We start from the raw sequence: 23,852 nt of genomic DNA on the forward strand, positions 1-23,852 counted from the left end.
TACTTTTCTGAGAAGGCCTTAGGGGGAAATTCCACACCAAAAGCCTGTGTAATACTTTACAGTACAGTATTAGACACCAACACCAAGCCTCTGCTTCCTCTTGTTCATAGTTGAATAATATTTTTGAAGAGGGCAGTACAGTACTTCATCCCAGGTAGGTCACTTTATGAGGCATGTCCCTTTCCTTGTTCCTCAAAGAGGCACAGACAGGGGCATCTGCCAGCATATTTATTTTCAGATACAGTACCTGATTAGGAAGAGCTACTGATGACTGTGCAACCTTGGTGAGTTTGTAAGACTGTCATACTTGCATTGTAGACCTACCCTTCTATAAGTAGTTTACTCCCTTTGGAGAGTGCATGTCACATAAGCAGATGAAGCAGTTACAGTCTCACCACCTACAGTTTATGAACGATTCTGAAAATGTTGTATTTTTGCCACACTAATAACCACTTTAATTTTCAGGCTGGAGTCGATAGTGGAGGGCAATGACTCTAACGACTCCAGTAACTTACGCACTGTTGTCATCCATCGGGGAGAGCGGGGCTATGGAGTCACTGTCTCTGGGGAAAGTCCTGTCATTGTCCAGGATGTCAAAGATGGTAAGCATTGGATATACAGTACGTACTTTATTTTTTTATCCTTCATCAGTAAACAATGTATGGAGGTGCAGCAAATTTCATGTCTGGCGTAAAAGAATCCTAAATATATCTTTCATAGTTATTGGAAATGTTTTAGTGGGCATTTACGGCAGTGCTGTAGTCTTGCTAGATTATCTGTAACATAATATGCGACAGGTTTTTGTGATGAGTACAGTGCAGTCAGTTGTGTGGAATGTTTAATTTTTTGTTTGATTTTACCCATATTGCCTAAATATAACAACTACTGCTCAGGTATTTTAATGAAATACAATCGGAATTGAAATTAATGTTGTTATCACTGCAGTATTTTATTTTATTTTTTTGGAGGGGGACGTAGGTGTTAAAAATGTTTGAATTGATTGATTCATATTCAAGAGAAATTAAGAAAGATAATAATAAATCTATGAGCATGATATTGTTTTAAGACATTAGGTGGTGAATAACATAAGCATTTTAATTGGTGGTTACAAGAGGTATCAGAACTATACATTGTTATCATGCCTGCAAGATAAAAGTATTTACTGGACCTATATTTTGTAAAGTACCATAATTTAACCTGCATTTGTAAAAGTAATGTTTACTCCTTGGTCCTAATTTAAAATGTAATGATATTTTATAACATATCTTACAATTTAAGTGTCACTGTTATCAGTCAGCACGACTTATATAAATACTTTACAGTAACTCTCCATCACAAGCCAATGTACTTTAAGTCATCACATATGATCATTGTTATCACCAGACTACACTTTAAGTCATCACATTTATTGGTAACTATAAAGACAAGAATTCCCTAAACTTCCTTCAGTCACTTTTGACTCTTGGAGCTGAGCTGGCCTTAGCACTGTCATGTTACTCAGGGATTTATTCCCAATGTTGAGTTTCTTCAGCCTTGCTAAGGCCACATGTTTACCTGCACATACATTAAACTTAAAGAAAGCAGTTTGCCATTTACATCACTGCATATTATATGTATCCACCTTCCATACTCAATGCACATTAATGAGTTGTTATTAACACCTTTTTTGCAGAGAGCACATAACCTTTTTTCACTTTGCATCATGGACCCCTTACCCATGCCACTAATCAGTATCTTCACTAAGTTTTATACTAATTGAAGACCATAGTGATTATTTAAAGTTTTAGTTCTGAGCTGAGTTTTATCTATAACATTTAAATTATTTTTATGAAAGTTCTATGTTATTTGTTACTTGTGTTTCTTACCTTGCCTTATTTGATTGTAGTATTTGTAGCCTTTATATTTAATTTGGTAACACATGACTTAAACTGTTGCATTGCCAGGAATGATATTACCACAATCAATCAATTCTGAGCTGACTGCCTGGCAAGCTGACCAATTTGCATGATACTACATGATGTGGTTCAGATTGTTTCTTGAATATAATCTTTCTTAAGTTGATAGAAAAGTTATTGTCTTGACCTAGGCCAATCTTTAAACACGTGTTTTTATTTAATCAAACAGGTTAGGTGTTATGTATCATGTTTATTTCTTGATGTACGGTACTGTACATAAGACATGTTACTCTTGATCCTCAACCTCTTCAAGTTGCCTTTTGGCCTTTTACCCTCACATTTAGTTAGAACCTTGTTTGTTATTATTAATACAATGTCCTGTTTAAGTTTTAATTTTGATATGACACGTAAACCATTACTAATTTCCTTTTGTATCTTGGAGTTTTATATGAAACTGTTGCTATAAACTTTCAATCTTAGTTGTACATAGGTGTGATGAGGATAGAAAGAAACTGATTGAAGTAGTGGTGAGTGAAACAATCCTGGATATTTTGACAGAAGAGAGAAATGGTGAGAGTAAAAGAGGGTGTGGTAGTGCTGATGAGTGATGGCATGTGGACTCAAGTGAGGGAATACACGGCTCTGTCCCAGAATAGTATGGATAAGGTTCATGTTAGTGCATATGCCCCCAAGGAGTGAGAAGAAAGGAGGAAAGAAAGAGAAGTAAGACGATAGAGGAGTGAGAAGAAAGGAGGAAAGAAAGAGAAGTAAGACGATAGAGGAGTGAAAAGAAAGGAGGAAAAAAAGAGAAGTAAGAAGACAGGAGGAATGAGAGGTTTTAGGAGAGCTGTCCAACTACATTGTAAACTTGTGGCACAGATGAGTGATAGTAAAGGGTGATTTAACACAAGATTGGGTGACAGGGAAGTGGATGGGATTTGGGGTATACTAACCACGGATGCCGTAGGAATGGATGAAAGTGGAGAGAAACTGATAGAAATATTTACCAAGAGAGGATTGATAACAGGGAATACCTTGTTTAAAAAAGCTTGATGCTGTATTCATATGTACTGTATACAGGAAGGTGTTGCAGGAAACAACAAAGGTGAAAGTGAAGTGACTTTTTTCATAAGACGGATCATGTTTACATATTATGCAGATCAGTGTTAAAGAAATTTTAATAACCCTCTTAATAGGATATAACATAAACTTACATGAACTGTGTCACAGTGAATTATTTACTTATTTATACTTGTCTACATCTAGGTGGACCAGCAGCACAAGCAGGAGTTAAAAAGGGAGATTCCATCATCAAAGTCAATGGAACAATAGTGTCACAAATCAACCATAAAGAAGTGGTGCAGATCATTAAGTGTAAGTTGTAACATCAGCATCTTTTTATATTTATTATTTGAATTGTAAATTGTTTATACTGTACAGGTATTTGTCAATTACTGTACTGTACTGGTGTGTAAGATCACCCTGAAACTAGATAGAGATTCTTCTCTGGAACCTAACTTTTTACTTTGATAAATGTTTTGAATTTGAAATTCAAAAGAAGAAGGAAATGGATTATTAAATTGTTTTTCATGTGAATGATCTTTTGCTGGAGATGTGCAGCATGCATTTTTGTTTCCTCCGCGGGTCTTAAGGTCAGTGTAGCTTATGTGTTGACCCATCATCTACTCTCTTGTTCATCGTCTGTCATCTTTTGTCACATCCACTGTTCGTCCAATAAGTAGTTGACACATAACGTCATATCCTTCAATAAACTGCTTGTTCAATGTGTACACCAAGCCTTGAAGTTGAGACATGTGTCTTCAGACAACTCCTCAGTTATGTCAATCAAGGTTCATATGTTAACTCATGAGGGTAACCCAGTCACCCTTCCTTCCCCATGCCATCCATTGCCCCCAGAAGAGGGGGCACACTTCGTGCCAAAGCTATGAATCTGCGTTCTTTTTTCTAGGTCAGTCTACCCTTTTTAGTTCCTAGCTAATCACTATTAAGAGCAGACATTCAATACTAGGCCTTTTAATTTACTGCAAAATGCTGTGTGCCTCACCCCTTTGAGGCACATCAGGAATTAAACAAATTTCCAGGGGTGGGGGATTTTTCTGAATTTGAGAAAGTTGTGTGGTTAATTGGAAATCTCTCATCCCTGGAAGTGCTCTGGACCAGTTGCCTCAACTAATGGGGATATCACTGTACTGCAGCTTTTGTAGCAATTATTGTTGTAGAGTGTGTTGTCAGAGTTTACTGACCCTCCTGAGTCTGGGTTTTCATACAGGTGTCTCATTTATGTTGTACTAGGAATAGTGTTCCTTGAAATCAGAATAAAATTAAGATAAGGTTCTGTAGTGAAACAGAGCTTATTTTCTCAGTCACTGTCCAAGACTTCCATTTGATAGTGAGTAGCCTGTAAAAAGTTTGCATGCATACCCGTATATTACATAATAATTTAATTGCTAAATATGACAAGTCTTATTGATTATATATTATAAATGTATTCTCTACCCTTCAAAAAATTCTGTTGTTTTCTGCTAGAGGCATACAGTAATGCCTTGTGCTAAATGTTTCTTGTAATAAAGGACAACATAGATATCCACAAGTCCATTGATTGAACCTCAGGATGTGCCATAGTTGATCTTTTAATTACTATCTACTTGATCATCAAAACTTTAAATGACAAGCAGATGGAGGACTGATTGTGAAATTAACATTTATAGCAAAGCCTCTAACAGGTAATTCAGATACCCTGTTATCTCCCTTAGGGTTTGTGTCTAGTTATCTGGAACTGTGTTGTCACGGAGCATATCTATATTTGTGGTTGGTTGAACTCTGCCTCTAAGCAGACTTGTAGTCTCTCTTGAAAATATTTGATTTGTTAGTAACAGAGATAACATAGGCATGTTATTTTTAGCTACACAGAGTAGAAGAAATTTCAGTTGTATTATATTTATTTTGTTAATAGATAATATCAGGAGTCTTAATCTTATTAATAGCAAGAACCATTTTGAACTTACTGCCTGTATATTGTGAAGATATTAAATTGAAGTCATAGAAGTGCTGTACTGTACTTGTGGTTAATAAAATAATGATCAATAATGGGGATGTAATCTAAGTAAGTCGTTAATGCTTGCAGTGATGATAGTCATTTGTCTACTCAATTATGACGTTTGCATAGCACAATGCAATAATTTTTTTATATTTCTGCCTTTTCACTTCTGGTAGCTGCATCATTTGGTAATTTTTCTCATTAATATAGAAATTATATATCTGCCATTTATATGACTATGGCTAATATTGCCCGTAACAAAATTTTGTTGGTGCAAAGTATCTACAGTTAAGTAATGTGTTTATGTGTTTATCTGCAAATACTTTAACTATTGCAAATAAGGCATAACATATACTGTATATGTTGCGTTATTTTTTACGAAATCTGTTATTTTTCAAAATTCCCGGCATGGATATTGGTAATTTTGCGAAATAACTTACAAACAGGCTAACCAAAGTAAAAAAAAAGAACAGGACCACTTAACTGTGTATCAGTCTACATGAGCTATCCTAACCTAACCTCTCATTTAACCTAACCCCAAGGTTAGGTTGGTTTAGGTTGTCTGTCTGTAAGTTATTTTGCAAAATTACCGATATGAATGTTGGGAATTTTGAAAAATAACAGATTTCGTGAAAAATAATGTAACACACACACACACACAGGTATCCCTCATTATGCAAATGTTTTATATAAGCTATTTCGGTTATACGAATTTCCTAAATTAACAATTCTTTTTCATATCACAAATGCTCCCCTTCTTTACAAATTTTGGTTCAAGCAAAAATTCAAATCTTGTACCCCCAGGAGTCAGCTGGGATAGGCCACACCCCCTAGCCCTCTTCCTACCAAGCTGAGGTGTGAGCTGTTTTTAAAATTGTAATTTTTGGAAGATAAACATAACTTTCTTTATATTTTATTTTACTCAGTACATGCACACATCATCCTATATACAGAATGTGTATAAAAAAAGTGAAAAAGAAAGTCATTAGGTCAAAAGCATTAAGGGAATAAATATTTCTTTGTGTGTGAGAGCGGGAGGGGGTAGTGAAGTGTCGGAGCTCCCGGCAAAGGGTTGGCAGAGCCCGTGTCTCAGCTGGGCTATATTGCTATGGCGAGGCTTTCGGTCACGCAGCAAGTGTGTATGCAAATGGTGGTTGTGTTAAACTTTCTTTTTGCCTTTCCTAAATGTTTTAGTTGCACATTTTCACTTAGATAGTATGTACTGTATTACAGCTCCTCCACGACTTACGACCACCCGCACTTGCGACCTGCCTCAGTCGTACCAAAATTTTGTCAAATTACGTATTTTCGAGTCCCAACGTCAGTACACATGCAAAATTTTCATTTTTAATTCGCTTCAAAATGGCTGGCAAGCTTAAAAGTGAGAGTTTTGTGGTGCTGAGAAGAAAAAGAGACACCCATTTTAGATTTTCTATGTATTATTTAAGCATTTTTGACTTACGACCTGGATTTGGGTCCCTAACCCCGTCGTAAGTTGGGGAGGAGCTGTATATTAATGTGTTTTGTTCATTAACCTATTTTATGATATACAGTACAGTATTGGGGCTTTCTCTTCATTGGGGAACCGAACCCTAGTTTTCCTGTTATTCGAGATATGAAAATTCACGTAACGAATGGTTTTCAGGAACCTAACCCTATGTGTAGCGAGGGATACCAGTGCGGGTGTGTATATATATATATATATATATATATATATATATATATATATATATATATATATATATATATATATATATATATATATATATATATATATATATATATATATATATATATATATATATATATATATATATATATATGTATATATTCAGTATATATATATATTCAGTATATATATATATTCAGTATATATATATATATATATAAACCTCCATATAACGGACCTCTCTCCATATACTGTACTCCATTAGATGGGGTTTCACATCTAGCGGTCCTTGATATAGTGGACACTCATCTCCATGTAGTTCGTTAAATAGAGGTTTCACTGTATATATATAAATGAGTAGCATGGCTTTCTTTTTTATACTAATGCTGTGTTGTTTGTCTTTTGGCACATCCGGTCTCTCTCTGGTAAGTACAGGCTGAATTATTCTTTGGGCAGAAGTTTCGGCTTAGTAGTGTACCTTTGAATACTACATACTGTACCGGTAGATCATTCTATAAATGGTATCTTGTTTTCTGTCCTTATCATTGTTCAGGTTCCATCATCATGAAGTTTGGTCATGTGAAAATTGTATTTATTTATTCTTCTTGATGTTATAAATTGTGTGACTGTAGCTACTTCAGTGATGTTGATATGGGTGGTGGGGGGGAGGCAGTGATTTTCATGGGATTGTGGCACATTTTTTAGTGTACCTTTATCACATCTTGGTTGCATAATATTTTCTCCATAGGAACATAATCCCAGTTAAATAATGGTTGTCTACTTGTAAGAAGAGGGAAGCTTGCACTTTTGTCTCTTTGAGTGCTAATTTTCTTGTGTAGTTACTAAATGAGATGGTCCAATAAATCACAGCCAAGAATTATGGTGCAGTTAGTTATTTTTTCATTCCATTTCTCCCATAAATTTTCATAATAAGCTTCTTGTAGTTTGGTAATATGTGGAATATGAGGCAAAATGTTTTAAGGGTAGATGTTATTGGGGTGTTCTTGTCATTGGGGAACCGAACCTTATTTTTTCCTTATGTTCTGTTATTCAAGATATGAAAATTCACTTGATGAATGGTTTTCAGAAACCTAACCCATTTATCTAGAGAGGGATACCTGTATTGAAAATTGTTTGCGTTAACAATTTTTCTTTGAATTGTATTGTATCTCTTATTATTGGCCAATGATTCACATTTTCTCTGGTAGTCACTAATGTTACCAAGAGAAAATTTGAATTCATTAACTTAGAATAGTAATTGCTGTCCATATTTAAAAATTTTTGATGCCTTATGTGTAGTGAGTGATTTCACTCGTTGGAAGTTGTAAAAATGCTTTTGATTTGACCTGCTTTCTTGCATGTTGTGTCAGCTTTAAACTTTCTCTGATCTGGATGTATTTTCCTTATATCCATATAGTAGCAGTGTTTTTTGCCTGATTGTGTGTAGTGATTTTTTGTCTTTGAGTATTCCTTCTTTAATTTTAAGTCTGCCATTAAATATGTTTTTCCGTGTGACATACCTTAACTTCAAAATTTTCAACTGTAACATGTAGATGAAACACACCCATGACAATAACTTGCCATTTAATGCTATTATTATTGTAAAAGGTTATTTTATTCAAATATTTGAAAATTTGGTTTTTTGTGATTATATTAAATTATTTTTTTATTACATGATACATGTCTTGGGTATCCGTGTAGCCACACAAGTTGTAGGAGGGAAAACCCAGAGCTTAGCACTTCATTTGTTGAATGGAATCTGAAAGTTTAAACAATTAAAAAACATATCCCTGTCTCCCTACAGCACTGAGTTCATAAAAGTTTCCTACTTAACATGAAAGCTTGCAGCCATCACCTTTATACTTAACATATGATCAATGAGAGTCAAAGTGGCTGGAAGAAGCTTAGGGGCTTTTGCCCTTATTGATGACGAGAAGACAATCTCTTCGTGTGAAAGGAAAGATGTATGGAACTGGCTTGAGAAATATGATGTTGTATGTCAGTGAAACATGGTCAATTAGAGAGGATGAAATATATAGGCTTGAGTGAGCTGAAAAGAGAATGGTCAGATGGATGTGTAATATGACATTGAAGGATAGGAAATCTTGTTCAGAGCTTAGAGGAATGCTGGTAATTGAGATAAAAACCTGATGTGAGAGGCTGGAATAGACTATGCAGCTACCAACAGGTAATCATGGCTAACTTATGTAAGTGTGGAAAGAGGTTGTAGAACTGTTGTGATGTGATGATGATGATGACAAGTACCTGAGTGCCTGATTGTTCCTTAAGTGTTTCTAACTTTATAGGTTTGGTCAGATTTTTTCATCTTTTTTTTTTTTTTATCTTCTGCATTTTTTGTTTTTTCACCTCTTTCTATGAGTGGCCAGCACGGTCTGTTTACTTGTTTGATAAGAGACTTACCACCACATGGGGGGGTGTGGATGATTGTTTTAACAACAAATGTGGCAATAGTTACTAGCAGCCAGAAGAAAATTCCGCATTATAATAATAGCAGATTTTTTATGGTAATACTGTACAGTATATTACTTTGTTTAAGAGACCTGTCTGCTGTAACAATTAATTGATCATTTCCCTGAAAAAAACAGAACAAGCAGTATGTGGTGGGTGTTGCTTTTCTCCTAAGGCTACATGAGAATTCTATGGCTTTATATATGATATAAAAGCATCACACCAATACAGTACTTGAACATTTTTGAAGATGAATTTTGAGTTGTTTATGTCACAGGAGTTAGCATGAATAAATGAAGATGAATGAAGGAAGAGTTTGTTTGTACTTCTAATTCCTACAGTCTGCAGCATATTGAGAAAAGGCTTGCAAAAAAGAAAAAAATCTTAATTCATTTTATCTCCGAGATCTTTGACTTCCCAAGACTATATTCATGTTCGTGTTATATATGCTGAGCACAACACTCTGAATGGCTTGGCAACATTCAGCATTTTATCCAAACACTTTCAAAATCAGCCCCCATAATTTGTAGTGACAATACAGTACAGTATAATGTAGTGCTTGAATATGACATAAGATAATACAGTATTGTCCCCTAGAAAATGTAATAAATGTGCTTGAATACAATAGTATATGATTTTTTCCCTAAAGTTTAACATAAGGTAGTAAGGATTATAGCTACAGTATTATCAGATTTTTAAGGTTTTAGATGTAAAGAAATGTCCTGGATGAGTGCATTTATTTTCTATATGCGTTTTACTGTAGTTAAATATAATTTTGTTTCAGAAAGCAAGAAATATTAAAACCAATACTTTTATTTGTAGAATTTGAGTGACTAGTATAAATTTATCTCCATTATTGTAGACAGCAAGTAATATGTATTGAATTTTTTGTGAATACATTGATTATGTTACAGACTTTATTAAGTTATATTGTATTTTATCCACAGCCACACAGTTTGTTAAGCTGACTTTGCAAAGTGGTCCTGAAGTTGATGTTCCAAACTCAGTGTCGCCCCTGGATTCAGTGCACCGCCCTCTTCCTCCTACACCAACGCCCTCCAAATTAAATGACCGCATAACTGCGCCATTACCTGCAAATGTAAGTTTTGGGATACATTATTTAACTTTGCTTTATTATGCAGAAAGTCTTTTTTCAGCTGCAGAACCATTATAATTTGTTAATACTGTACTGTAGTTTCCATTTTGATACAGATGTACAGTTAATTGTTCCAGTTATATATTTGAAGTGTTATGATAGATATGTAAAATATAAAACAGTTAGTCCAAGGTATATGCTTCAGTAATATGTACTGTATACAGTACAGCATTCAAATTAGATTTTATGGTTACCACTTTCTGCCAGGCACCTCTTAAAATTCTTGGAGGCTTTTTAGGTGATAATTCTTTTGTATTTGGCTCTTTATATTATATATCATCTTGCAGTTATCTGTTACAGTATTCCATTTGATATACACTTTAACTTATACTGCCCACTGTGCAGTGACCTCACATGAGGGAAGCTCACTATTACAGCTGCATAGAGGCTGATTCTCACTGAATTCTATGAATCTGAGTCTGGTCCAAGCCACCCATCCACCATCAGATCCTAGCTAATAGTGACAGCAAATGGTCATATCCGTTTATCTTTACCCTAGGTTGTATTAATTCTTCAATAACTAAGTACTGTATTGTCCCCATTTATGTTGTTGTTATTGGATAGGCAGGTGATCTATTATCATGTTTACCACTAGGTTTAGGTATTGTTATACCCTATATAGCAATGTGAACTTTTGTCTTGCAGTTATTGCTTTGTAATGTTTGTTTACATTTAATATGCACTTTTACAGCTGATTTTGTGGGCTGGACAGTGGATCAGCTAAAACACTGAAATTTGCGATAATATTTTCTTGAACACTATACTATACCTTGGTCCAATTTTTCTTTACTTTTTTTGATTATGAGGCTGGGTCTTGCCCAAGGTCAGTTAATTTGATTACAACTGGCATATGTACACAGAATAACCATAAGTCTATTGAACATCTTGGAATGAATAATAATAATAATAATAATAATAATAATAATAATAATAATAATAATAATAATAATGGTTTATTGAAAGAACGTAGCAGCTAAGGGCAAAAAAATTTAAATAAACAGATGATATAATATTATAAATTAATATGGTGACAAATGAGGAGTGAGTCCTCAAACAAAAGCATCCAGTACAAAAAGGATAAGAATCATTGGTTGAACACACAAGAAGACAGTGAATCTGTTAAATTTCATAAGTTAAACAGGTAGTCATTGATTACCTCTGGGAGTTGTAACCCTACCTTGCCACCTGTTCTCACCCTGTTGGTAACTGGGTTACCAGAGTTGTCCTCAACTCCTGGCCTCTGCTGCATTTTCTGGGCTGGTGCACTGCCTTTACAGAGGGTACCCTATGAGTGTTTTACAGGCTGGCTTGATAGTACAGTAGCTAGTATGGTGAACCCTCAAAGATTCGGACCCGGTGAATCCGGATTTTGGAAGATTCGGACCAAATTTGGGGGTTTCGGTGGCTTGCTTTCCTAAGAAGCATTCACAAAACAGAGCAAGGATCATCTTAGGCCCATGTAACTAAGATGTCAGTGCGTGGGACACAGGTGCTCAGGGCGGGAACCATGAACAGAGTTGTCAATTGTTGTTTGTGGAAATATTATTTCATTCACTCTAGTAATGACAAGTGATCGCGGGCACCTTCGTGCCCAGTGAAAGTTTGAACGCTCGTGCTTGGCAAGTGTACAGCGAATGAGGGTGCGCCAAGTCCGTAGACTTGCATCGTTTTCCATCGTAAGTAAAATGGTTAATTAATGCCTTCCTAAGGAAACCATCGACATGGGACCAGGTTTGTTCCACTCAACGATTTTTTGTGATTTTTCCACCAAGTTTTATGAAAAACGATTGTGCTGTTTCGGCTGCCCAGAACAGACACACAGACAAACACACGGCTAATCCTATAGTATATTAGACACAAAGTTTCTTATTTTGTTATCATAGGTAAATGCAGGGTTTACATAATTTGTTTATCACTGCCCGTCACCATTTTCAAATTAAACTACAAGATATGTATTTCTCCCATATGTATTCCGATTGTGCACCTGGCAATGGGTGCGAGTAAGGGGAGTGAGTGACCGCTAGTTGAGCGTCGTCTGGTCTCCTCCCTCCCTACCATATTTCACTATATTTACTGTTATTATTAGTGTTTAATCATGGCATTGTAGCCAGGTTAGACTTGTCACTGCAACCACCTGGCTACTGGTCCAAGCTCTGAGGTGTTATAGTTGTTTTTCAAATTGTATTTTTGGGTAGATATGCATAACTTTCTTCATTGAATTTTACTAAATTACAGGCACACACCATCCTACATACAGTACATATTGTAAAAAGAGTAAAAGAAATGATTTTTCCTAAGGAATATACAGTACATTTCTTTGCACACGAGTTAGCTGGCTCAGTGGGGGAGGGGAGGAGGGTGCAGAGTGTAGGGGGTGGGTAGCGTTGCTAGAAAATCGGCGTCCCAGCTGGTCTCCGTCACTATGGTGAAACGGAGTGTATGCAAATGGCGACTGTGTTAAACTTTCATTTGGCTTTTATTTACTGATTTGGCAATACAGTATTTTTTGTTGTAACTTATTTATTGGCGTTTTATTAATTTTTCCCTGCTAATAAAATGCGATACTTTATTTTTGGTCTTTTTTTTATCATTGTTTGTAATTTTTATACATTTAGGACATTCGTCGGGAGATACAGACAATTGGCTTTTTCGGACAGGTGGTCCCCCCTTTTAGTCCGGATCTTTGAGGATTCACTGTAATACCACGGCCAGCTTTGGTGGCATGTTGTGCATGGAAGGGTGACCCTGAAGCTGGTCATGGTGGGTCACCCCAGGGCCACTGGACTGCTTTTGTTATAGCACCAGGGTTGCAGTCATACTAGGACCCAGATTCGCTAACACTGCTGAGATACGAAGTTCATATCTGCCCGGAAACTTGAAGTCCAGATGAACTAGCGTAAGAATGATTCACAAGTGGTTTGTAAATAAGCTGTGGTCCTCGTACGAACTTTGGCATTAGTTCGTATGATGCAGACAGATGGCAGCGGTGTGCTTGTTTTCATTTTCCTCTCAGCCAATCACTGCGACTGATACATAATTGAGTAGGAGACTTTAAGCCAATCATGTCACAACAACAGAAGACTTTGTTGGATGCATGTGTTATGGTCTCATTTGACAGCATTTATAGAAGAAAATAGATCATGGAGTTTTCGATAATAATAATAATATGATCGGTATCATTAGTACGGTACTATTATTTTGGACCAAATGTTATTTTATAATTCTTGACACAGTTGATTGTATTAAGTTAGTAACATCATCAACTACACTCTGCTATTAACACAGATGGATGCATTGGGAGGGGGGGGGTTGTATCCTGTTCTGGGTGTTAATCCACTTGTCAAACATGACTAATCACCTACAGTATACACCACATGAATGAATGTCACAGGAAACTGCTCATGATCAAATGGAAGGAACCTGACATGGAGTCAGAGATGGTAATTTAAATGCAGGTGAGATTGTGGAGACATTGAGTCGTAGAAAACTCGATGTTTGCTGTGTGCAAGAAACTAGGTGGAAAGGTGCTTCAGTAAGGCTGATCACTGGGAAGAGTGACAGATACAAAATATACTAGAAGGAAGTGAATCTGGAACAGGTGGTGCAGTGGTCTTGATCACTTAAAAGTGGATGGAGAAAGTGCTAGAGGTGATAAGGGTGAATGTGAGAATTATAGTTCTGAAGTTACTAGTTGGCTGGAAGTTGAAAAATTATTGTTTAATATTGTTTTTATAAAACCCTCTGTACATTAACATCCATCCTTCAACAGACACAGTTACAAAATCAGATGGATGTAAACAAGGGCAAAATGTTGACAAAGTACCTGGAAAAGCAGCGTCGTGTGAGGGATACTATTTTGGTGGAGCTTCAGAGAGGCCCCTCTAAGGTGAGTCGAGCATTCAAGTAAGTCTACATTGACTGTGGTCATTTGTAGGAAAGTAGAATGACTTAAGCCACTATGTATTTTAAGTTTACATAGATAGAAGCTGCAGCTTCTTATTAGCTTATTGTCTGCATGTATCAGCATGTTCTTTATTATGTTTGTGTTGCTATTGCTTAATCAACTTTTATTTTTCTCTTTGAGAATTGGATAGTATATGGAAAGATATCAGGGCAGCATAATTAGCACAGATGTATAATGAAGATTATACAGTACGTACAGTAATAGAAAGCTCTTAAAGGGGAAATCATTAATTTTACTCAAAAAGAAAAGTTTTTAAAATGGTTAGATATATAAATTGATAGATTTAAAGGTTAATTGTTCTTTCATCTCATGGGCAGAACAGTTATACTCTACAGCTATATAATTTATGGGAGTCTGAAATACTAGTTTGGAAGCAGATGAAGGATTTTGTGAAAGGGATAATATGAAAATTCAGGGTAAAGAATAAATTTAGACCTGAATTGGCGAAAGTTAGAATATCTGATAAAATTAAGGAAGACCTGGTCAAGGAATAGTACTAGGTCATGTCAAGTAAAGAAGAAGGTGTAGTAGATCAGGCAAACACCAAAAAAGACACCAGTAGTGGATCATACATAGTAAACTTGACTATGCGTGAGTACAAGTTATAGATCAGTAAATTTTACTCAAGGCTCGGCAGTATAGATGAAATAAAGTAAGGTCATCCATTCTTCATATGGCTTTTTACATGGTCTTAATTATCAACCTATTTTTATCTCTCTATAAATGTCTTCCTGTTCATACATGTACCATATCATTTTGTTATGCACTCATCTGAAATGTTTCTCATGCAGACCCTTTACTATTATTTAATGTACGTAGCTACTTGACTCAGAATTGTGGCTAAGTCTTTAGGTTTTGCATCTTGTGGTCAGTGGTCACTGTTTACCTTTTACAGGTTTTGCAGAGAAACCTTGAGAAGGAGTTGGATTCTATAAATCGTCAAATATCCAAAATACAGGAAGAACTCAAGAACATGAAAGACATTGAAACTCAAGTAAGCCTTTCTTTCATTTACCTTAGTTTTCTTTTTTTATGGTTTTTGTTGTATTTAATGCTCTCATTTGAGTTCTTTCAATTTATTTTTAAATAATTTTAAAGCATCAGTTCTAAACATTATAATTTACCATTAATTGCTTTAAAGTCTAGGATTTTCTAATTTCACTAATTTTATTTTCCATTTCTTATAATTTTTTATAACTTGGTTTTCATGTTTCTTTGGAATTATGCCACTTACTGCATTGGATTAATGAGGCAGTCTTTCACTTTATATAAGAGACACTGTGATGGGCTTGTATTCTGTTGTCTCATGCTCAGACTTACAGACAGGTCTTCTAGATGTGTGAAGATCATTGGGCTTGTAATGTGCCCATGGCACTCTGCATATACCTGCTGCTTTGCTGTGGCCAACTAATGAGATGTTTAACTAGAAGACTGAAATGCATATTGTTTTATTTTTTGTTGTTTTATGTTTTTATGTTATGTCATGATGTGTTGTATTTGTTTTCAGTTACACACGCACCCACGCTCCTCCCCACGCTCTCCTCCTCTTTCTCGTCCATCATTTTCCCACCCTCACTCCCATTCCCAGCATCACACACACGCGCGTTCGGCTTCAGATATCCCCCCACCACTCCCAGTACGCAACCGCTCCCTAGTCAGTCAAATATCTGCCCCTAACATCTCAATATCAACAACATTGACATCTGCACCTCCTCTACCCCCTCGACTTACCCAGCTGGAGAGAGTTGGGGAGGGAGGCCTTGCACAAAGTCTAGAGAACATTCATAAGGTGCAGAGTCTCACTCATGTAAGTTGCTGCAGCTTTAAAAGTAATGTTGTTGTACCTATAGAATTTTTTGGTGTGGGTGCTAAACTGCTCATGTTCTTTGTGTGCAACCATGAACTTAGCTCTCTATTGTATTGGCTTTTTCTGCTTTTGCTGTGCTTTTGCTCGTAGTAATTGTTATGTGTGATGAAAATGATGGTGTTAGAATTAGGTGTAGAATGTAGATTTAAAATTGCATGAGTGTTTGTGAAATGCATATAGTGGACTCTTAACAGGTGTATATTTGTAGGTACCTGTACATCACTGAGCAGATGACAGAATTTTATATTTTTTTGTGCTGTACTTGAAAATGAGGCTACACTTGTACTATAATCATCAATTAGTATATTAAAAAATTACACACAAGTGCCCTATGATAAAAACTTTTTAGTCATTTGTCATTCTGGAATTGCCACATTTACCTTTGAACTCAAGATCGTTTTTACAGTTAACTGACAAATACCCTTTACAGTAATCTCTCCATTAGCCAGAATCTTTGATCCCTAGAACTCTCCAATAGCCAGATTTTATTGTACAGGTATTTATTTTTGTATTTATTTTTTTAGCTTTCCGAGAAATTTTGGGAAAATCTCTCCATTCCGGGTATGGGAACGAATCTGAGGATTGAATCATGCGTATTTATGGAGAATTCTGAGAAAATTTCAAGAAAATCTCTGTTTCTGTCATGGAAACGAATTTCTGAGAGATTGCATCAGGATTTTGATGTGGGGTGCATACTTTTGCGCGTGAATGGGTGGGTAGGATCAGAGTGCTCGTGAACTATAATTAGTGACTACTGTCTTGTGGCTGCTTGGGATGCCTATACTTGGCTGATGTATCTCACAGCCTATATATTCAAACTCTTGCAAACATGAAACACTTAGTTCATTGTTTGGTGCCATTATACAAGCTTGTTCACTCACTCACTGCTGTTTTTACAAATATTGTGTGTTGTGCAGTATAGACTATACCCTCATTAATTAAATAAAAAGGGGGCTCTGGGTCACTTGAATTACATAAAAATCCGAATTAACTGAGTTTGGAATATTTTAACATTATTCGGCAATTTCCAAATTTTTGCTTTCGATTAATTATTCATTCATTTTCTGTTCAGTTTTTGCACCTTATTTGAATCATTCCAAAGATAGATCCTCATTCTTGCAATCAACAAACCTACTCAGTTACCATGCCTTGGTTGCCACATAAAATATTCCGTTTGTAATTATTGTGCAAACAAATGTTTTTTAAATGTTTTGTACACAGAGTAATAATACAGTAAATAAGACTGTAATAAACAAATGTAACACTTACATTGTGAAGTGAGCTGATAATATGTAGATGGTTGTAAAGGCCTGGGACTTAGGAATAAAAATTCCTTACCAGCCTAATCAGGATCTTATAAAAGGAAAGTCAAGGACCATGGTTTTCTGAGGAATAACAAACAACCGTTTGAGATTGACATCTCTTTACTATAAAAATATAAGACAAAACTCTGACACCACTCAACAAACATGAAATAACAATTACGGGAGTCAAACAATTAAGAGAATCAACAATTAATGGAATTAACAAATTAATTGGAGTCAACAATTAATGGAATCAAACAGTCAATGGGAGTCAACAATTAATGGAAACAAACAATTAATGGGAGTCAGCAATTAATGGAATGAAACAAACAATAGAATCAAACAATGAACAGATATTTTCTACGGCAGCGGCCCTGGGGAAGGTTCTGGAACGCTGTGATCCTTTCTCAGGTGGAAGGTCCATTCAGCTCCTCACTCGAGCGACAGCGTCCGATATCTTGATACAGCAGGAGAAGCACCGGGGCGCAGACGGTGGAGATGAAACTGGCGGGGACGTTGCAGCCGCAGTAGTCGTCGGGGTAGGTGTCCAGAGATTGACAGTCGATAGGTGAAGGTCTGGGGACACAGCCCACGAGTCCAGAGCCTTTGATGAAAACACCACCAGAATTTGGAAGAGCAGCGGGGGAGGTGTGTCTGGTTTGAAATCTGGGTAATGTCTGCCAGTGACACTGGTAGCAGCGACCTCCTCACCTCCGTCCAATCCCCCCCCCCCTCCCCCCTCCAAGTGGGGGTCGTGCCAGCAAACGAGCGAGTGAGCAGCGGTAACGAGCAGAAAGATCGTTACCGCCCTTACAATGGTATTCCAAAAGTGTAATGGTCACACTGGTAAAAGAAGTAAAAACCCACATTGGAGAAATAAAAAATGTTATCTTGGAGCTGGTATACTACTGTAGTACTCTCATCAGCCAACTAACAGAACAAAGTAAGGGAAAAAGACATAGGACATAGGAATCAGGTCACATGACCTGTCTCCTGATTTGAGGTAGGGAGGAGATTAGGGATAATCTTCATGATGACAGTATTCAGGATCAGGTCCAGTGTCCACTGAACCCCGGACTTGCTTGCCTGCTTCACAAGTTCAATATGACAGCATCTGTTGGTGAGTACAGTACAGTACAGTATAGTATAGTGTATACAGTACAGGTGGTCCCTGTTATAAGTGTCTACATTATTAGTGGTTTTGCACTTAAGTGGTCAAATCCAGTAATTGTGGAACTATACACGTAAAAGTCTCTGAGGTTGAGAGGAATCTGAGGTTGAAATCTGTCAATAATCAGGAGCACAAGCGTTTGAGTGATTGAAATTCCCGCACACCTCTCACACTAGAAGTTTATCCTTCTCGCCCTTGCTATGCCTGTGTCCATAGGCATTATTTTGAAGTGCTCCAAGAACTGTAATTATCAATTTCGTTGTATCTTTGGTGATATTGGTGGATTATTTTTGTACCCATCAGTTCCAAATAAGCAAGGTGATGTATTGGCTAAAAGGAAATGTATTAGCTTTGGGATGGACGTGAAATTAGAAGTTATATGTCGAAAGAAAAGTGGTGAATGTGTCTCAATGAACCACTTTAACTGAAGAGAGCATCTGAGTGAGTGGCTTGGTAGCTTTCAATGCATCAACTCACTGACCCCAAACAACTTTACGTACCTTAAATAAGTTATAAAGTTAAATAATTTCATAAAATAATATGTAATCAATGTTTAACAAATGTTTCTAAGGTATATACTATATATAAATGTTAAAAGATAACAAATTAAACTTTATGAGTGTCACTTACAATGTGATGGTCCCAATTAGACCCTATTCCTATTAATTCTTATGGTAATTAATTCTCCGTTATAAGTGGCTTCATTATATCTGTCCATGTGAGATGTGTAGTTTAGAGTCTCGGAAAACTTTCCTCAGTACTGTACCTGGAAAAATTCTGGGGATGAGAAAATTCGTCTCCATATCCAGAAATCTCTCAATCCCTGTACCGCTCTGCACCAATTATTCCGGCTGACGGGGGACATCATGCAATGTCTTTTTTATCTAAGTGTAGGTTTTGCATATTAAAGGAAAAGTGTTTTCTCAAACAAACTGAAAAAAGTTTAAGACTATTCAATAAGATCTTTTATTTACAAATTTATTTGATTAAGGGAGGAGGAAGAGAGACTAGCTGTAATAATTTCAAGAAGTGTAAGGCACCAGGAGCATATGAAATTATCATTGATAGGATGAGTGACAACTTAGTCCTGTACAGTTCTGGGAAGGGTACCAAAAGGATGGGAAATGTATAATTATCCTGTATAAAGGAAAAGGTGGTTAGGATTAATGTAAAATTAATAAAGGAACAAGTTGGTTAAGAACTGAGAAGTGCATGGTAGAACTTTTATTGGGAAAATTATAGCAAAAACAGAGAACAATCACCCAAATGAATGATGTCTCGATTTCCAGAAACTTTCAATCAGAAAGTGATGCCTGGCAACTACCAGACCTGCTTTATTTTTGCTCTTTTTTTTTAGATTGAAAACAATTTCATGAAAAGAAAAAAAAAATAATAATAAATACTGGAGTACAGTATATGTCATGTGCCACCTAGAGGCTCAGGCATGTCAATATTGTTCTTATTGTCCACTCTATTTTTCTGGCTAAATAAACTGTTTCAATATCATTATCAACACAATTTTTGTATAAGAATATTGTAACAACAATTTATGTAGTTAAACTTTTTGTATTTTATATTTTGAAACTACCGTATATTACGGCTGATTAGGCGACCTTTGGATAAGACGAGGCCTACATTTCTGTCTAAATTTCATGGTTTCAGCTCATATCTGTGGTATAAGACGACTCCCCAAACCTCCTGTGGTAAAGTGTAGGTCAATATGACTACCAATATGGAGCATTTGGCGCGGACTCTAATGGAATCACGCTCGATTTAGCGAATTAGTTTGTTAAATTGAGCGAAAATAACGGAAATTCAATTTAGCGTAAATTTTGATTTAACATAAAGGGGTGGCCCGAATTAGTTCATTAAATTGAGAATATACAGGTAATTCGCATTTTACGCGCGTTTGTTTTAGGCGTTTTTGGAATAACGCGATTGTTCAATTAATACCAAAAGCCAATTTACGTGCACCTATTTTTTAAATAATGCGCTCAAGACAGTTCAAATTTGCCACACGTATTCGCCTGGTGGCCTGGCAGTGGAGTCGGGTGGTGAGGTGCTTGTAAGTTATTATTATAAAGTTGCAGTCATAACAACATCAACGATTTTAATATTATTATTAATAATAATCATTATTATAATAATGTAATAATAAAGAATATTACTACTAATGATGATGATAATGAAGTACTGTACTGTATTCTGTACAACAACTGTGACCACGTCCAGCAAGCTTCCCGCATATCACTTTCTCAGTTCACACTAGCACTACTTTTTCTCTGTGCTCTCATTTGCAATGTGTGTTTAACTCGTATCTTTTTAGTATTAAACGCTGCTTTCCCCATTGAGCACTTCTGGAAAACGTCCATCTTCATCCTCTGGGGCGCCTAAAGCTAAAAAGGCACGAAAAACAATCACAATGGACGTGAAATTAAATGTGATCACCCGCCATCAGAAAGGAGAGAGTGTCGGAGGTTGGCCGCGTGCTTGGTTTAGGTGAGAGCACTGTTCATATCCTGTGCGGTAAATGATGGTTCCCCAAACCTGTAGTATTTACGTGTATTCTTATGGGAAAATGATGTTTAATTTACACATTTTTTAATTAAGCGGTGGTTTTCAAGAACATGACCCCCGCGTAAAACTAGAGGTGGGTGTACTGTATACTACTGTATACTTTACTGTATACAGTACTATATTCACCAGCAGAAGCTGTCATCTTGGGCTTATGATACATGCAGGTCAAATGGTGATATGGTGACAAAGGATGGTCTGCCTTTGTCCTGTACCATCTCCTGTAGCAAGTGTTACTAACTGTCACTCTCCTCTCCCTCCATGAAGGAGGGATTGTACATGCACTGTATACTACACTGTACATACACCTCTACACACCAGCCTACAGGAGGCATACACTCTCCATTCTGCTGAATGTACAGTACAGTATATGTAACTATTATCACTTTTTATCTCTTAACATTGCTTTAACACTGTATACTTGGCTGGTCGTGTCCTTGTACAGTAATGTACTTAAAGTACTGCACAACACAAATGGTATGCAAAAACAGCAGTGAGCGAAGGATCAACCTTGTACAATGGCAACAGATTATGAACTAAGCACGTGAGCCTATGGCTAATTTACCCAAACAGCTAGCCTACCCAAGAGCCTGACACGTGGGGACGTGTTGGAGCATGATGTAATCTCTTGGAATTCGTAGAAAAATGGTTCCTATGCCCGTAATGGAGAGATTTTCTTCAGAATTTTTTAGGAATTTCCTAGATATGTGCATGATTCTATCCTCGGAAATTTGTTCCCACGCCTGGAAAGGAGAAATTTTCCCTAGAGTTTCTCGTAAGGCTCAAAGATTCATTCTAGCTATTGGTGTATGCTGGCTTGTGTGAGTCAACAGGTGTAAATCAGATTTCAGGCCTTGTTGTGGAATGGGAACGTCGTAGTAGAATACATCTTTTATGGCACTGAGAATGAATATTGAATGAAGGTATAACTGTGTGTATTTTATTTTTGTGTGCAGCCACTTTACATTCAGCAAGGAAAAGGTTTAAGAGAGTCAAGAAAAGATCATTTAGCTGTTACGAATTTTTCCAAAGTTTCTGATATTATCCTTAATTTGTTTTAGCATTACAGTAGTCATAAATAAACTCGGACTGATTACCGAAAAGCGAGTTTATATATTTTTTACTTACGTATTTGTATAGTTACCGGTATATTTTGTGTTTTATGGCTGAGATGTGGTAATAAGCTTGTCTCGATTGAATAAGCTTATGACTTCTTTATATACAATGGTTGTGGGTGTGTGTGTGTGTGTGCCTGCATGAACTGATAAGCATAATGGGAGTTGTACACACCGGGGAAGGCTATTAAGGTGGGACTATCTATTTGATACTACTGTACAATATAGCAGTAAATGTGCATGCCAATTCTTTTAGATATAATGCTACTTCTCATTGTAATTAATGACTAAAGTTTCTTAGTATTAACCTTGATTACTGATCCTTAGCTTATATTGATGATTAATAGAGTATTATTGTACATGGTATTTCGTTTTTTAACTTATACTAATTATTCAATACATTTTCCACACTAATATGCTTAAATAACTTTATCTCTGCAGTATTTATTTTTGCCTAATGATTTGTTTTTTGTCAACTGTTGTATAATATAATGTAATGATATATTTAATGTCAATCAAATTTGATTAGTTAAATCATAATAAAAAGATTTCAAAGTAGTTTTGAATTAATTAAGTTATGCAATAATTGATATCTTCTCTTCTGTTATAAATTCTAATCATGGGTGACATTTGGATTAAAATAGGTTGCGCTTTTATCTAATTGAGTGGTGTTTCTTTAGGCTTTAATTTCTCCCTTAAAACTTATATATATTTTTTTCATTTTTAAAAAGAATTATATGTTTATTGCAAATTACACTTTGAAGGATTGAAAGGGAGGAAAATTAAAATTGACTCTATCCAATATGCAGCTTTCTTCAGCATAGCAAGCTGACTTATGCCTTCTTCCAAATCATGCTGTAGCTACTGATCATCTTATGCTCAGTCATACCGTCTGTCAATCATTACATCAACACTTTTAACCAAGAAATTTTATCAACATGATCATTCATAATACCTATCAGCCAAAGGATCTAGTTCGCTATATCCAATGTGTAATATCCTGCTCTTGACCAGAATGACAATTACTGTACAGAGACTCCTCTAAATATTCCCATAGGTGCATAACTCCATACACTTTTCCACTTTTCTGTGCCAACATCTCGGCTATTTATTTCCCCATTGTTTCTGTATTTAGTGTTTTCCTCATCTTCTCCCTTTCACCGCACTCATTACAGTATATGGTAATGTTCTATATTAATTTCATCCATTCTCACTATTTATCATTTCGGTATTTTTATTTATCTTTGTAGCACTTCCTCTTTAGCACATTTAATATTTCTTCCCTGACTGTTTGTTAGTTTCATTTTTTCAACCACAGCTTATTACTGTTGGTCATCATTATATTTTCAACCAAATTCCAAACTATCTTTTGGGCATCTGAATTTTATTGAACCACTTCCTGTAAGACACCTTTCCTTTACCAGTCCAAACCTCTGAGGCCTCCTTTATATGAGTATTTTTTGTTGTACGACTTTTTGGAAATCAATAGAGTTCGATGAGACCTTTCAACAGACGTCCATTGAAGTCCATTGATTTCTAAGTCACGTGACACACAAAAAAATCTCGTGTGAAAGAATCCTTGATCAACACTGCTTTACTTTTTGAACCAC

At 36.1% G+C, this 23,852-nt stretch overlaps 1 protein-coding gene across 7 annotated transcripts in view; it reads left to right on the forward strand.

Annotated features, from left to right (window-relative positions):
• Positions 1 to 23,852, forward strand: part of LOC121855308 (rho guanine nucleotide exchange factor 11-like) — a 73,243-nt gene that overhangs the window by 8,822 nt on the left and 40,569 nt on the right. For 4 of the 7 annotated variants that reach the window (XM_042350195.1, XM_042350192.1, XM_042350193.1 and 1 more), the window contains 6 exons: positions 466 to 602; positions 3,162 to 3,269; positions 10,039 to 10,190; positions 14,017 to 14,133; positions 15,107 to 15,205; positions 15,719 to 16,018. In XM_042350195.1, the coding sequence (XP_042206129.1) occupies positions 466 to 602; positions 3,162 to 3,269; positions 10,039 to 10,190; positions 14,017 to 14,133; positions 15,107 to 15,205; positions 15,719 to 16,018 (913 nt within the window). Of the gene's footprint in view, positions 1 to 465; positions 603 to 3,161; positions 3,270 to 7,057; positions 7,125 to 10,038; positions 10,191 to 14,016; positions 14,134 to 15,106; positions 15,206 to 15,718; positions 16,019 to 23,852 lie in introns of those variants that run through there. The other 3 variants (XM_042350199.1, XM_042350196.1, XM_042350197.1) reach the window with 3 other exon arrangements.

This window comes from Homarus americanus, unplaced genomic scaffold, assembly GCF_018991925.1.
Source record: "Homarus americanus isolate GMGI-L3 unplaced genomic scaffold, GMGI_Hamer_2.0 scaffold32063, whole genome shotgun sequence".
NCBI lineage: Eukaryota > Metazoa > Arthropoda > Malacostraca > Decapoda > Nephropidae > Homarus > Homarus americanus.